Source organism: Euprymna scolopes, chromosome 13 (assembly GCF_053919585.1).
Source record: "Euprymna scolopes isolate OS-2025 chromosome 13, ASM5391958v1, whole genome shotgun sequence".
Classification (NCBI taxonomy): domain Eukaryota; kingdom Metazoa; phylum Mollusca; class Cephalopoda; order Sepiida; family Sepiolidae; genus Euprymna; species Euprymna scolopes.
This window is the reverse complement of record NC_136494.1, coordinates 65814662-65832142: the sequence shown is the minus strand read 5'-3', so window position 1 is coordinate 65832142 and position 17481 is coordinate 65814662. Positions and strand designations below refer to the sequence as shown.

The 17481-nt window shown below is 31.9% G+C and overlaps 1 protein-coding gene across 2 annotated transcripts in view; it reads right to left on the bottom strand.

The window, feature by feature from the left end:
- Window positions 1–17481, bottom strand: part of LOC145292052 (syntaxin-6-like) — a 627569-nt gene that overhangs the window by 35371 nt on the left and 574717 nt on the right. For both annotated transcript variants that reach the window (XM_080138080.1, XM_080138081.1), the window contains exon 6: window positions 16780–16886. In XM_080138080.1, coding sequence (XP_079994206.1) covers window positions 16780–16886 — 107 coding nt within the window. The remainder of the gene's footprint in view (window positions 1–16779; window positions 16887–17481) is intronic.

The window sequence follows — 17481 nt, the reverse complement described above, 5'->3', positions numbered from 1 at the left end:
CTTACAAAATCCAAAAAGCAGTACAGCTTCCATGACTTTCAAAAACATTTTTTCATGCTCAGAATCGTTGAAGCATGGAGCAAACTACTTGCATCAGTTGTTGGCTGCCAAAAGACTACATCTTTTGGAAACTGCTACATTTCCTGAAATTTGTCAGTACTACATCTAATGTCCCTACGCGATACACCATTAAATGTTGTATGTTTGAGTGCATTTGAGCGCTGTACTACCCAATCATTTCACCATTATTAAAACCATTAATTTTACTCAAGTTTAAAAGCAAATTTATTCAGTTCAGTTACACATTCATACTGTTGAAAAAGGTATTAACCCCTAATCCCTCCTCTTATAGGTAAAATAATTGTGTTCAAGTATTTGCATGTAATGCATGGTTTACAATAAGTATTGTGTCTCGCCATTAAATATTATTAACAGAATGTGTAATACGATGCGGACGTTTTTGGATCTGTACAGTGTGTTCCCCTCAATCCTCAGATTACCCACTTCATTGATTACATTCACAGGTCATGTTCTCTGTTGATGTTCTATATATCAATAACCACTTTATTTTATTTTTTAAAATTGCATAAAAATTGGTATAAAAAAATTTTTTAAATCATAAAATTGCATAATAAAATTGGTATAAAAATTTGTATCAAAGCTCTTGAAAGCAACATTAGGAATTTTAAAACTTTGAATAAACAGATAAAACTGTTCTAGAACACGTTAAGATGCAAAAATATTTTATTAAAAGAAGGAAGAAAAGCACAATCCAATTTCTTTTTTCTTCTCTTTTTTAAGGTTGAAACATTTCTTATTAATTTGGGACCATAGTAAGTACATCTTCAGACAGCAAGAGAGTTTTATTGCATTTTTTTCCTTGCATGTTAAATTCTTGTGTTGTTTTGTCCAAAGCATACTGTTTTTGTTGTTGCTGTTAAACACACGAGGAGTCAGTGAACTCCTCTCCGCAAGCTTTTTTTTTTTAAGTAAGTATTCGCTTTAAAAAGGTATAAAAATTGGTATTAAAGCTCTTGAAAGAATCACCAGGAGTTTAAAAACTTTGAATAAACAGATAAAACAGTTTGTAGAACACATTAAGATGCAAACATATCTTATTAAAAGAAAGAAAAACAATGTTCTAAAAACGGTTTTATCTGTTTATTCAAAGTTTTTAAATACAACTGGGCTTTAAAAATCTTTTTATTTTTAATTTGTTCTTCAATGTATACACGTAAACACATAAAACCACCTTCACCTTCTCTTCCATGTGTGAGAGGTGGTAGGAGCTATCCAAAAGCCCAACTGAACTCTGGTAGTTCAGATGAAAGAGACCTAATTCTCTCTAGGAATTTGTCATGTCTGTTTGATACGCCAGTGACGTCACAGCCACAGCACACAACCTTCTAATCAATATCGGAAATTTTACTACATAATTTTTTATTCTACATGGAAATTTACCATACTAATCCTATCCTTACATATCCATCACTAGTATTATTACAAAAACCGTATATGAAAATATAATAAAGCAATTGCAGACAAGGATGGAATACTGTTGCCACATCTGGACAGGAGGTGCTAGAAAGGACTTGTTCTGCCTTGATAGAGTTCAAAATAGACTTCGTAGCCTTGTAGGAGATGTCCTTTTCTCTTCCTTGCAACATCTATCTCACAGAAGAGATGTTGCGAGTTTGTCTCTGATGTAGCGTTACTTTCATGGAAAGTGTTCGACTGAGCTTAAGTCTATGGTCCCCCCTCGCCAAACTTTCACAAGAAACACTCGTCTAGCTGAAAACACTATCAATAATTCCCCCCACTCTTTATCTGTGCCTAAACCTAAACGTAGATTCCATGAACAAAGCTTCTTTCTTAGAACTGCACGCCTGTGGAATTGTCTTCCGTTTTCCTGCTTTCCGGCTGACTACAATATGGTTGTGTTCAAGTCTAACGTAAATAAGTTCTTGATGAGCCGTTCCATATAAGTTAACAAATTTACCGAATTTTCATTACTAATGATTACTATATTGTCCAATTTCTACTGTACACTCTTTAACCCTTATCCTTGAGTGGCCTCTTGGCCTTGATAATGTGGTGATTCCTGTGTAAAAAAAAAAAAAAAAAGACATGTAAAAACTGAATGAAAGTACAGATGTATTTTACTGCTGAATAGAGAAATCAAAGACAATTTTTCACATTTTTACTTCATCTTTACTTATTATCTACATCATATTTTATTCTCACGAACAACTACTGTCGTGTTTCGTAATAGGCTGCGCTCTAATCAACATGCGTCAAGATATGCATCTCTCATGTTGAAGCGCAAACCCTTGCATCCTAAAATATAAATTTCTCCATCATTAGCAAGACTTTCTTTCCATGCAATATTTTTTGACAGCCAAATTAAAATAATGGATCATGTGCGATAAAATGAATAACAAAAAAAAAATTAATAATGTGTCAAAAAAAATAGTAATCAATAAATTTATTTATTTTTTTTTTTAAATGGATGAATTTTGAAACCATTTTTTTTATTTTAAATTTAAACATCTAAATTTGAAAAATGGTCGAGCCTAGCAGAAGGATTGATTTTTTTTATGGACACTTTTAACTACATTATTAAGAAACTATCCGTCACAATTAACATGTGTCCAAACAGACTAAAAATCTTCCATGAGAAATTAAAAGGGAAATGGAGAGGGTCTGCATGATAATTAGATTGGAAACGCCAGATCAATTTGATGAAACAATTCAAAGTAATAATCATATTCGGTTTAATGTCTATTTTACATGCTGGCATGTGGTGGACGGCTTTTAGAAATTGACTTTCAAACTAACTTATCTCTGGCCAGGTCTTTATTTACTTCTTTTTTTCAAGATCATTTTTATTACTTTTTCCCATGTTTCATTGGGCTTCCCATGCCAACTGTCCCTGCTACCTCAACTGTTCTACATCTACTAACCCAAGAATTCTTATCCATTCTATCAATGAGATCACATGAGAGGCATCCTGTTATGCACACATCTCCCTAAACTGTCCAGATTTTATCTTCCTCTGAATTCATCAGATCTAAACTCGTTTTTAAGATTCACATTGCACATTCATCGTATCATTCTCATATCAGTTATCTAAAAAAAAAAAAAAAAAAGAAGTTAATGTTGAGAATAAAGAAAGTGTCTATGACATAATGTAATAGACAAAATAAAATCACTAAAAAAATTCATTAAAACCTTTTCTAAATCTTAACTATAAAGTAAAGCATATTTGTTTCTCGAATCTTGCTTGCATATCATCTACGTATGAGACAGATTAACATGGTGACAAGATCTCAGGTAAAATAACCTTGACCCTGGTGTTGTAAGATAAACAATTACATCATGAACAAAATGACACCAAAATATAAAAGTTGTAGTGTAACAAAGCACAGACATGCTTATGGTGAGCGTATGCAAATGCCAAGCCGTGTGCAAAGTAACGTTAGAGTAGGGAAAAAGAAAAGGAATATATAAAAAATATGTAAGCATGTTAGGGAAATCGATCACGTTAAAGATGTGGAAGAAGTCACGCGTGGCAAAGGAAATGAGGAATAAAGGTTGTTTTTTTTTTCTTAAAACCTGAAACAGAAAGTTGTAGTCTGTCCTATTCTTTGTCTCCTTTGCAACCGAGTTTACATGTTGGGTCCAGAGTGCCTACATGTTAACGCATGTGTAACATTACAATGCGACCCATAAAAATGATCTAATCGACATAATCAGCAGGGGCTCCATTTGAAAGTCAACATAGAAGACCCAGTCGGCATCCTGAAAATGTTGGCCCTTCTTATTTCAGATAACAGAATACAACAGGCCAAATATAGGAAATATATATGATGAGCACAAACCAAAGACCATGTAGAGGAAGAGATGTACCACAAAGATAATTAAACTAGTAATGGAGTGCTATTGCAAAAGTAAACCCCATACAAAGCTCCTTTACACTTATAGAACATAATTCAAAAGTTATGCCATTAATTTTTCAAACATCCTATATAATACATGCAGAAAGTTTGTAGCTCTACTAGTGTATTATCTACATGAGATAAATGAACTATCTCTGTGACAAGATCACAGGTAAAATAAGTCTGGGCTTGGTGTTGGCGCATACACTAACAATACCATGAAAAACTGAAATCAAATGAATATAAAAGCCATGGGAATCAGAAGAAAGACCCAAATATGATCAGAAGAGGCTTGTTCAATAGCCAATATGGGGGACCTAGTCGACAACCTGCTAATGTCGGACTCTCTTTATCTTTGGATAACCCTGCTGGTATAATATCTAATGGCATTAAGTAAACGAACTTAATCCCTTTAATGCTGAACCACGACCACCGAGATATAGAAGGCCTGTTAACTGAAAAATGCCTGCAGGCAATGTAGGTAAGATTTGTTGAACTGTTACTGTCGATACTATATGACGGCATTTTAAAAAAGAGCAAAAAAAGAAAAAGTTAAAAAAAGAAAAGAAAGGAACTCAATTCGATTAATACTGAAACTAAACTTTATTCAATATAAAATATAAATATTATCTATGTAAAATTACGTAATTTTAAAGCAATATATAATCTAATACTGATAAAACTGAATTATAAATTTAGGGAACAAACAATTAAAGAAACATAAAACACAATCAATTTTTGGCCTTCGGGACAAGATCACAGTGTAGTATCTGTTCTGATGCTACAATTCACCGTTTATGTCGTCGGCCGGTGGAGGAGAAATCCTTCATGACTGAGAATTTTTATTTTGGTTCCTATCCAGAGTGTGCCCCTTATTGGGGAGTTGGATTTTCCCCATAAGATTATATGTTGAAATATTTAAATAACTATTACTTTTAATATAGAAATTACATTTAAAGTTTTAGTTTTCTGTTCTTCTATGTTCATTTTTTTCTTATGTTTTTCATCAAAATGTGGAGCATATTTTCATCAGTTACATGATTAGGAATCCTATACTCTGCTATAATCTTCATTTTCATATCAGTGCAGAATACATGAATACGGAAATGAAATTCACATAACTACGAAAAGACAATCATACTATGATGTGAATATTGGTTAAAAACTAAGAAAATATAGTAAACATGTACGATATTAAATCAGGATGGTGGTAAATTTGGGAGGGAACATTATTATTATTTCACATTTCACTTACTAGGAGTTGTCTAACAGGCCATCATCAGTGATCGCTCAATGGCAGTAACCTGTGGTATTCACTGGAGACCATGTGATAAGAAGTCTCCTCAGATTTCCAATGTTCTCCACTTCTTGACCACTTGTGCAGATGATTGCATGTTATCACAACAGCCGTTTGCCATTGATTTCTCGTTGACATTAGCCATTAGTGTTTCCCGGGGTTTGGGTAACAAAATTTCCCCTCTCCCAAGGTAGCAGATTTGAACTGCACACTTTCAGTGGAGATCTGGTTAGTACTCTCCCACCTCGGTCTTTCCATCCTCCCTGACCCTTCACAACTAGTAGATGTGGCACCAGTCGATGTCATCTACACCAGTTTTCTTTATCATTATTGTTATAATAATAATAGTAATAATAATAATAATAATAATAATAATAATAATAATAATAATGGTGCTTGTGCAGTGTATGCACCATGCTATATTTTAGATAGTATTTTCAAGTTAAATTAAATTTTTATGGTATCTTTTTTTTCATTAAATTGTTAGGTGAAAGTGCAGAATAGTTAGAAAGCCCCTTCCCCTGTTAAGAATGGCTTTCTAAATAATAATGTTATTAAACATTTACTCATACTTCATATAACATTTACTCATACTTCATGGGGAACGTGGACCCTGTGTAAACGGTGTTTTTATTTAATGATTGCTCCCTGTAAGCGCATACGCAAAAGATTTCCTTTGTTTTATTTAATCACAAAAACTTTTTTGCAGGTACTATTTGAGACCAAAATGGGGGGGGCATTATTTGAATATATATAAAAAAATAATTAAAAAAAAATAAATAAAAATCTTTAGTGCAGAAAATGATTTAAAAAAATCAACTGAAATAAAATAAAAACAAGCACGAAATAAAAGTATGAATCAAATTTACCCCCCAAAAATGAACAAAAAAAAAAATAAAATAAATACACACATGAAGTCTGAGATATATATGAAGAAAGTGAAAGAAAACGTTTTCAGGGAGCAATTATTGAATAAAAATACCATTTATGCAGGGTCCATGTTCCCCGTGAAGTACCCATTTATTTATAAGATAAAACACAAGAAAATATGTTAACTAAAATTTGATGTACTCTTTATTTTAAGTTTATATCGAAACTGTAATTAAAACTGATTAGTTAATGGATTTTTAAGATGAATGTGTGTTTGTTATGTCTCGATAAACATAGAATTTCCTAACTCATTTCCCATTTCAGTCATGTAAATTATTTACAGTTGAAATGTTATAAAACAAACAAAGTTTTAAATATATTTCAAACAAATAAATTAATTTACGCCCGGTGAATTCATCGATCGTTTTGGTTAAATAAAAAAAATAAAAAAATAAAAATTGTCGTGAAAAATGCTTCGAACTTTAAAATATTTGAAAATACTTAATGAAAAGTTTTATTTATTATTAAAAGAACGGACTGAAAAATATTCTCATATAAAAGTTGTTTGTTTTGCAGTTTAAAAAATAATAAAATGAAATATTCGATTTTCTTCAATAGACATGTAAGAAAATTTCAAAAACAGGTTCACTTATTGTTATAATTTGCTAGATTAAAATTATCCAAATGAATGTGCAATTATATAATTATCGAAATGAAGAATTGTTCTTTCTCTTTAGAAAAAACAAAAACGTTTAAATTACCACAAGGGGCAATGAAAAATATTTTTATGGCTATTAGCGTGGTCACGTGGACTGAACACGAGAAACTTTAGGCACCGTATACCTACATGATGATCTGGTAATGACGTCACGTTGTCATGTTTATTGGCCTGTATTTACTCTCGGTGACCTCGGCTTAACCCGTAACAATAATTTAGCCGAAGCTAATTAGACAAAAGCACACATATATATATATATATATAAAAAAGAAAAATTTCCATACACAATATACTGACCAAAGATCAGATGGAACAAGCTTTATGCTTGGCCCTGTTCCGTTACTAGGCAATAAGCTTAAAAAGGCAGCCTAAAAAATTAATCAAGTAACATTATTGGTTACAAAATAGGTCATTCGTATTCAATGAAAGAGTTGAAGAGGGGAGTGGAAGAGAAAAAAAAAAAAACAAATACGAAAATTTTCTGTTATTCTTGTGAATAATTTTAATGATAAAAAAAAAAGATAGAAATGAGAGATTGCAATAAAGTGATACAACAATTATATCAAAGCAAGGAAATCAATATTTAGTATTCAAGAGGAGTTTCCTTTCAATTAGCGAAGACTTCAAAAGAGTAATCTGCATATTGAGCATAAATGATTGCTGTATGAAAGTTTGCAAGACTAATACAATAAATATAAACGAGGGGTCACCAAACTACAGCCTATGAGCTAAATACGGCTTGCCATATACTTTTGTCTGTTCTCCAGGTAAAAATTTTTTAGCGATACATTTTTTCCGTAATGCCCTGTCAGCTAGGGCTGTATCATATATCTACTGAATTTCCCCTCCTCTTTAGTGGGGCATCTGTTGATCATGGATGGCAACCTGTGATACCTAAGAATGGGATCCTAGTGGCTAAACCGTCTGTGTCCTAACTGCTTAAATAATCACATGATTTGTAATACTCCAATTTGGTTCTTAATTAGCTAGACAGGAAGTTGGAAAGATCTAACTCGACCAAGTGACAGATCACAACAATGGAAAAAAATTGGTTCAAATTGTTAAATCTGATCATTCTTGGTTCAAGCATACATCCTTTCTGTAAGTTTTAAATGCTAGAAAACAAGAGAAGAGTCACTCGTGCCAAGGAAACGAAAGGCTTGCTCACTACTTTGTGTTACAATATTTTAATTTTGAAGTACTAAATCAGGAAACTAGCAGTGAATTCAAACTGTATTCGGTCTGAGTATACTGGTTGTATAGATTTGTCTAAACTGAAGCTATTAGACAACAGATGTTGGACTCGATGATAATCATAGAATAAGTGAATAACTAAAATACAGGTATAATGATACTAAAACTTATGTCTAGAATCCTTATTCTAATTTTGATCAAAATCCATTATATGATTTTGATTCTAGAACATGTCTCAAATTTAAGAAGTCTGCAGAAGAAATTTAAATTCAAGAAACCTAGCTTTGGTTTACTTTTAACAGCCTTGTAACTCTCTCTTTCCTTATTTTGTCCTTCAGTCCTCACATTTCATGAGTGATTCTTCTGATAGAGAAAGAATTGCTGTTTTCTAGGTCAGAACCTATTCATACTGGGTGGAATGAGAAAACGCATTGGACGACCCACAGTTATGGTCTTTGGTGTGGTTTCAAGTGAGGGGCTACATCATGCCACCTCATATCTTCAAAGTCGGCTTGTCAACACCAAAGTGTACCTGGATGTGCTGAAGGGTGTGGTGATCCACTGATGCAATCAGATGGTTGCTAGCAGACCCTGGATGTGGCAGTAGGACTCGGCACTGCCTCACAAGTCCAAAGACACCCAGGCTTGGCTTCAGTCAGAGTGCTACAACTTTGTATCCATTCACTGGCACCACTCTTCCCCCGACCTGAAACCGCTGAACTACTTCATTTGGTCATATGTCGAGAACATCACCAACATGGTCTTTCACAACAACAAAGCCAGCCTGATCGCTGCCATTCATTGAGTATTTGCGGAGCTCCTGCCAGTGCTTGTAAAAAAAGGCATGCTCCCAGTTATCAATCCGTATCGAGGTGGTGATTGAGGCTGAAGGCAGCTACATTAAATAGATGCCAGCTCTACTACATAATCAAGTTACCTGAATTGATTTTTCAATAAAAGTTTTAAAATAAAGCTGAGTGTTGTTTTCAATTTTATTATTCTATCCTATACAACACATTGTTGGCTAGTTTGTAGTGGTATTTTTTAAGCTCTTTACATCAAGTGGCTTCATGCTTTGTTTTGAGCGATTTTCATTAAAAAAAATTGGTTTCTAATGACAATAGATTAAATTTAACACCAATCTGAAATGTGTAAACTTTTCAACTGGGAGCTTAAGTCTATATTATGCCCATCCTATACTCGAAACTTTTAAAATACTCAAAAATAAATTGAAATTTAAGAAATATTTATTAATTGTTGTCTCGTATCTATTGTTAAAATTTCACAAAAACTTGGCAGTATTTGAATTTTCAGAAACGGTTTCTACTCCCTCTTTGTATAGATCTTAATTAAATATCACCCTCTTCTGATTAGTAGATATGTTCTAAAATTCATAATGATCGGTTAATTAGTTTAGGAGTGAATCTTGTACATACAAATACATAAACATACAGTTTATATAAAGAAATACTCTCAGGTGAGCTTTCATTTTCAGTTTCTGCAACAAAACAGAATAGGCATGCAGCATCAGTGGCCTCAGTCGAGGAGTCATGAAAGAAGGTTCGACACAGTCGGTTGCTCGATTGATATAAAATAATGCGTGGTCATGTCACAAATATATTCACATTTAAATAAACTAAACATTAGTAAGCAAGGATCATAAATTATTTATTGTTGAAAACTGAGTTAACTTTGGTATTTCAGTTATTTCCTTTCCCAAAATTCCATGAATGTGTTTGGTAAGGTTGGTGATAACATGATAGTGGTAAGGCTACTCGTCTAAGAATGCTCTGATGAAAATCCAGGATCCGTCATCCTCTGTTCGTCTCTGTCTCTGTGTGTATATAGCAAGCAAAGACATTTAAGATGTGGAATTGCAAATCAACAAAGAGAAAGTGGCAATGTTGCTTCTGCATCATTCTTTTGTGTGTTCTAGGCCAAACCTTCCCAGACTTCACATGCAACTGCCGTGCCTTGCTGTTCTTGGTGTTGAAGGTAAAAACACAATTTTGCAGGTACAACAAATAGTTAAATCCAACAAGGTAAACTTCATGCAGACCATAAAATTCAAAGCATGAGCTTCTTGGGGTTTATGAAGAAGTCTGATTTACAACAGCAGAATCCGCAGTAGCAGGGTTTTATCACTTCTGGCTCCGATGGATTTCATCATCAGTTATTATTTAAGTTTACTAATTTTCCTCTTCAGAACTTAATTTACTAATTATTCAGTATTTAATAAGGCTTAAAAACCATTCAAGGATAAGGATTAATGAACTGGATACATTGATGGTTGAATGATGAATACTACGAGAGGATTGAAAATCTCAACATATCACCCACTCAAAACATCAGTCAACTCAGAAAATGGCTATTTTTCTCCTTTATGGAATGAGGATTAAATGACAAAATAGGGAGGAAACAAAAGTTACAAGGTTGATTAAAATAAACCCGAAATGCACTAAGAAAAAAAAACACAGTGGTCGACCATAGTTGAAGCAACCCAAAGGCTCCCTCAGCTACTAAAGTGTAGGAAAGGTTTACTCCTTTCATTACATTACTCCATTTACTCTTGACCACCTTATAATGCCGAGGATATAGCAATGGGGGCATTAAGTATCATTTTTTTAATGTTTGGTATGAATTGACTGAGGATTGAACTCTTGTCTCCCAATTCATTAGCAGGCACTGACAATCATGTCAACTCTTGATCAATTTTCTAATGCATGAAGAAACTCCCACTTTTCTCAAAACTTTATGCTTAATCAATGGGCAGAGTGTAAATTTCTAAATTTCGATAACTGCTAATTGCTGAATATGTAATTATCGTGGAGCTGTTTTTTTATATAAGAAAACAGAAGTTATCCAATATTTTTTTTTTGTTAATTGTATGAAACAGTTAATTAATATATATATATATATATATATATATATATATATATATATATATATATATATATATATATATATATATATATATACGAGTGATCAGAATACAAGACATTCATGCAATCAATTATAAAATCCTTATCCAAGAGAGGATTTATCAATATCAGTTGATCTAAAGACAAGATCAGATTAGTGTGGACAATCTTCAAAGAAAATTGTCTGCGAGTTTCAATCAATCGCTGAGATTTAATATCAAAGTCAAAATTAGATTGTCATTATGAGATTAGTCTTCAAAGTCTTGACGATTGAAAGAGAATATTTACTCCACTTTAAAGCTTCAATAGGAAAAGAGAGAGAGAGAGAGAGAGAGAGAGAGAGCATTAGGACGGCAAACAGTCTCAACCAAGTCTGTGCACAGTTGGTAATAAGCACAGGCCAGATGAGAAATGTAGATTTCTTTTCAAACACTGATCACCAAGTATTAATCATATACAATCCTGATCAAAAATTTAAGGCCACTTGAAAATCTTTAAAAAGAAAACTTTTTTTATAAGGATTGATTTTAAACTCCCCTCACTTAAGTTTACCAAATGGTTGTGGAAAAAAACCCAGCTACATTCCAAACATTTAATTCAGAAATTTATATTTTTATAAAATGAGGCACTTTACACTTGATCAAAATTATAAAACCAGGGGTATAAATTGTCTTTTAGTTCAGTTACAGATTAGCAATCACTGCGTGAATGTGTCACCATGCTTAAAGCAAGTAAACTTACTGAAGTTGAGCGTGCTCGAATTCTAGATTTCCATAAGCAAGGTTTGTCACAGTGAGCGATCGCAGCTAAGGTAAATCGCAGTAAAACTGATTTGCAACTTTCTAAAGAACAGCGAGAATTATTGAAAAGCAAAATCCACTGGTAGTAAATTTAGATGTGCATTTTGTGCATATACGGTACATAAAAGCATACATAAATTCAGGGGTAATTTTAATATTGTGAGACTTTTAGTTTAGTTTTTAGTTATTATGCACTAAATGTTAGTGATAGCATTACATTATATATACATATATAAAAGATGGATTATATATATATATATATAAGTAGTAGAGATTTAGAAGGCTGTCACAATGCGAGGAATGAAATATAGTCGCTGTTGGTAAGAAAAGACGAGAACAAGTGGCGACAGTTAAGGCTGCAAGTTTCAATCCACACTCAGTAGTGCTCTGGAAGTCATTGGAAGATTTTGTCTCGCTCATTTTTAGTGTAAACTTAATGAAAGATAGTTTTTAATTGTTTTTTTTGTTTTGTTTTACAATCATGTCACCGCTTTCTCGGCCAAAAGCTACTCGAGGACAAGGGTTAATAAGATGGAAAATTGTCAACTTGAAAAATGAAAAAGACTATGGGAGTACTAAAATTGACCAGTAGAATGAACTAAGTGTGACTACATATGAAGTGCTTTATGAAACATATTTCTTAATACTGAATTTTAAAATGACCCTGTTGTAACCTGCATGGAAGCAGTCTCACAGTAATGTGCTCCACAGACAGGAAGTCCTTTGCAAAGAAGCTCTGTCTTTAGAAATTGTAACAGACGTTAGGTGCATAAAGGAAGAAAAAAAAAATTTTCTCTTTTTTGTTATAGCAGCAAAACAAGTTCTTGCTGTGAATGTCTTAAAAAGGAGGAATCTAAAATATTTCACTAAACTTGTATTGCAATATATGCCATATTGGATTGGAATTAAACGCCAGACATTTTACGACATGATTGGCCAACGATTTATTTGCAACAGTCGAAATGGGAAATGCGTACATGGTTGCAATTCAGTGATTGACACACTAAAAGAGTTAAAACACTACTAAAACAGCTTTGCAAAATAAGAAAAAGAAAGAAATTAGATTGCGAGCGATTTCAAATCCCAATCATGTTCAGATAGAAATGAGTTGTGTGAAATCTTTTTCAAGAAGAGAAATTTTAATGGCTCATTTCATTTAAAAAGTAATAACAAAACAAACAAAACTAAAAAAACTGAAGAATTGGATTGTAAATAAGTGTTATCAAGATGAAAGACGAGAGAGGTTGATTAAAATGAACTGGATGTAATTGGAACTACAATTCCAGATGTTGTGTTTGGTAGTTTTTCTAATGAATTTAATATTTATGATGACACAATCAGTGATTCAAAAAAAAAAAAAACTGAAAAAAGAAAAAAAAAAAACGAATCCTTTATTAAATGCTGCAATTATTCAACAAAGAATTTTTGGTAATTCTAAAGTTGGACAATGTTCAATGCAAACGAATTTTCTTTAGACATGTTTTATTGTAATCAATAATCTCATCCATTTAATACAAATATTTTATATATATATATATATATATATATATATATATATATATATATATATATATATATATAAACCCAGTATTGCCCGGTCGTAAAATACGCTCAAATATGATATTTTAATTTATAAAGATTTCGTATTTAATCTGATAGAACCAATTTTCTGCTGATTATCATATTGTACCCAATATAGAGTAGTGATTTCAAAAGTTATTTAAAACTATGACTTGGGTGTCATCAGTTAGAATCAAAACCAAAATAGTTCTCTAGCAGTATTCACTACGATCTGATCTACGGACACATTCATATCAAAACTTTACAAATTAATGCAGTTAAATATATAAATGCACATTTGCACATGGATAAGGAATACACATTAAGTCAAGTTACACCAACCAAGTTCCAGTTCTTTTTTTTTTTTTTTTTTACTTTGACCCTTTATAAGTTTTTTTTTCTTTCAGCTAAAAACAAGTTGAATTTGTGCCACAGATCCAAAATACCTCATATGTCAAGTTTCAAATCTACACACTAAAAATTGACAAAGTAGTTTGGTAGAGATACTTCCTTCAACAAATAGACAACGTTACTTTTATAATATATACAAGTTTCTTTTAAATTTCACAGTTTTATAGCTCAGTAGTGTATACATGACTAGAAATTAAAATATATGAATTTTTTTTTTTTTCTGTATTGTTTGTTTTAATTTGATGGAAAAAGATTCACGGATGAAAGCTGCTCAAAACATCAAGAATTTATTATTAAAAGACATAGTTGAAAACACATTGAAATTAACCAAGCCTGATGGTGATTCGATGACTTAAATCGAAAGTACTAACAAAAAAAGAAAGAAAATGAAACAAAACACCTATGAAACTTATATACACCAATTTGATTGAAATCCAAAATAGACTATTCAATAAAAATGTAAAAAAAAATAACTGCTATTTAATAACATTTGCATATATGAGACTTCTTAAAATTCTCCAGAATAAAGCTCGAGCTTTCACGTCATAAATTTTTTAATTTATTGAATGACTAAAATTTGAGGTTATATATATATATATATATATATATATATATATATATATATAGATAGATAGATATATCATTCAAACACTACCGTGCTTGAATATATGGTTAAGTGACAGTTCTAGTCGTTTAGAACGGCTTTAAATCTTCACCGCTCACTCATTTCTCGATCAAATTTCAAAAAATTATTAGATCACCTTCTCAGCTATATTGTGTAAAAAAAACTTTTAATTTTCGCTCAGTAAAACAAAAGTTGTTATGAAATTACTGGTGTTTGAAATTGTAAAAAACGTAAGGAGGTGAGTGAGGTTTTTTATGACTGCATTCCATAGCAACCACATCGCTTCAGTGACTAGTGTTGCTACTAATTCACCGCTCTTGCAAAAAGAGAAGTGAAACACAGAAAATGAAAGAATGAAAGGGAGATAATTGGGGGATCTTATTGAAAGCAGAGGATTTTTTTAAATTCAATTTATAACATCATATAATCAATTCTTAATGCTGCAATATTTTAAGTTATAAATTTATTATATTTTTTATAAGAATATCTTGTCCTTTTCTTTTCCAGTTTTAACAACTAGACCTTTACATTTCCATGTTTAAGCTTAACCATATTACTTTTTCATGCTCGCATTTTTCTATTGTAATATATATATATATATATATATATATATATATATATATATATATATATAAAACTGTGTGTGTGTGTGTTTGGTCACGAATAGGCTCCTATATGGTTGACTATTTTAAAAAACTGATTACATATAATGATAGATGTATCGAGACACAGGAATGGGTATGTTTGATCTGGCAGAATGGTGGTTCATTAAAATTGTGGGGTCTGCATTCGCACCTGGTCCACAAAGTATGGAAATAAAAAATTTTAAAATTAAAAAAAAGTTTACAAGTGTTTTTGATATAGATGTACATAATAATACTTTGATAAGTATGTTTTAACTTAAATAGGAATAGTATAACAAAATTGTGGGGTCTGCATTCGCGCCTGGCCTCCATAGAATGGAAATAGGCCCAAACTTTAATAAAGACTTTTCATATCTATCTGCGTAAGCATACTTTGATAATTATGTTTCAGTTTGAAGAAATACAGTATAATAAAATTATGGGGTGTTCGTTTGCACCTGACATCCATAGAATGGAAATATGTCACAAAGTTTAACAAGGTTTTTTAATATAGATCCACAGAATATTGTGATAAGTGTTTCAGTATGAACAGGTATGGTATAATAAATTATGGGGTTTATCTATTTTATTTTTACTTTCATCATATTTTGCTTTGGTTTTGATATCCCCAAATTCGAAGCTATCTCTTTACAACACTTCCTTTTCATAACCTATCATACTTTCATAAATCAGAGTCCATTTTCTGTAGGCTGTTTTTGAACCCAGTCAACGACGAGTACTTTTGCTAGTATATATATATATATATATATATATATATATATATATATATATATATATATATATATATAATTACAAAGATAAATATGAACATTATCTTAAATTAGAACCTATCAAGATGAGATAGAGCAATTATAAGAATAGGAATAATGGATGATGAAAAATATAATTGAAAAAATTACAATATTTATGGATCCATGAAATTAAACATAGAATTATAATAAAGAACAATCCTTAATCCTTGGACTTTCAAAGATATGCTCTTTTCATAGAATAAACGTTAGTAAAATAAATATATCAACGATTAACACAAATTTTAAAATATATTAAAAATATATAAGAAACATTTTTGGAGAAAAATAAAGAGCATTTTAACAGAAAAACAGATTAAAATCAAATAATCAATTGGCCAGTCAATAAATCCATGAATGAAATACACAATGCTAAAAGAAGAATCTGGAATCCAAGCATAAACAATCCAAGTGTGAACTGTAGCACAGAAGCCCTGTTAAAATTATAAACGTCAAATCAATAATATTCACAATGAAGAACAAACAATCCTAGGTGTGAATGTAGGGTAAAATTCAATATATTCAAAATATTTAATGGAATTTCTAATATTTAAACAAAGTTTACACATGGTTTGAATATTTGAAAACAAAAATTGTGAGTTAAAAAGATAGATGAGAGTGAAAAATGAAAAAATGAAGATATAAATAAAAAAGAAAGTAAGATAAAGACAGATGAAAAGAAGAACGAAAAAGACAAGTGAAAAGAAAAAAAAAACGACGAAAAGAAAAAGACAAAAAAAAATGCGAAAAGAAAAAGGACACAAATAAACAAAAAGAAAAAGATAGACAACTTAAAAGAGAAAGAAAGACAAAAAGAACAAAGCAAAAAGAAAAGGAAAAAGAGAAAGAGAAAGACAAAAAGAGAAAAAAGAAAAAAAGACAGACAAAAAGAAAGACAGACAAAAAGAAAAAGAGACAAAAAGAAAAAGAGAAAGACAGACGAAAAGGAAAAGAGGGAAAGATGAAAAGAAAAGGATAGAAAGGAGATAAAAAGAGAGATGAGATGTACTTACACATTCTGTTCATCAAGTTCATTACCAATTTGGTGACTCATGTTTTTAAGAACGCCAACGCTGGCTCCGATCATATCCAGTTGATCATCTTGGTTACTGATCAGCATCTGAAAGATACGACGTCAACAATCACTCAAAGGAATTACTTTAGGCAATCACCATTCCAAGGTAATAACCATTTTCTTTGATACTGATAGTGCTGCCTTCAAAAGTAAGTATGATTTTGGTACAGAGACTCACCCAGCACTTTCTTCATAGGCAAACTTCAAAGAACACCAAGGAAAACATATTTTGGTAAGAGACTTGGGTTAGGGTTAGGGTTAGCGTTAGCGTTGGGATTAAGAGAAAGATAATGCATGCAATTATCAATTATACTAATCTGAAATGAATATAAGTTATTTAATTCTCTCCCACTTAGACACCAGGGTCGGAAAGTGGGATTAAGAAGTCAGCGGCCCCCGACCTGTCCAAGGAGAGGCACTCTGGCCTGCAAAAAGCGCCTGGGTAGCCCCGTCAGAATTCTCAAACAATTAGCAATAAACTAACCCCTTCTCAAAGAGAGAAGGCAAAGCTTGGGAGGGGGGACTTCCTAGAACTGCACAAAAATTAATTACTACATAATCAATAGGGACCGGATCGTTACAGGAATGGTCTAATCTCTGCTGATTTTGGGGGCCCGAGGATAAAAATCCCTGGCTGTTG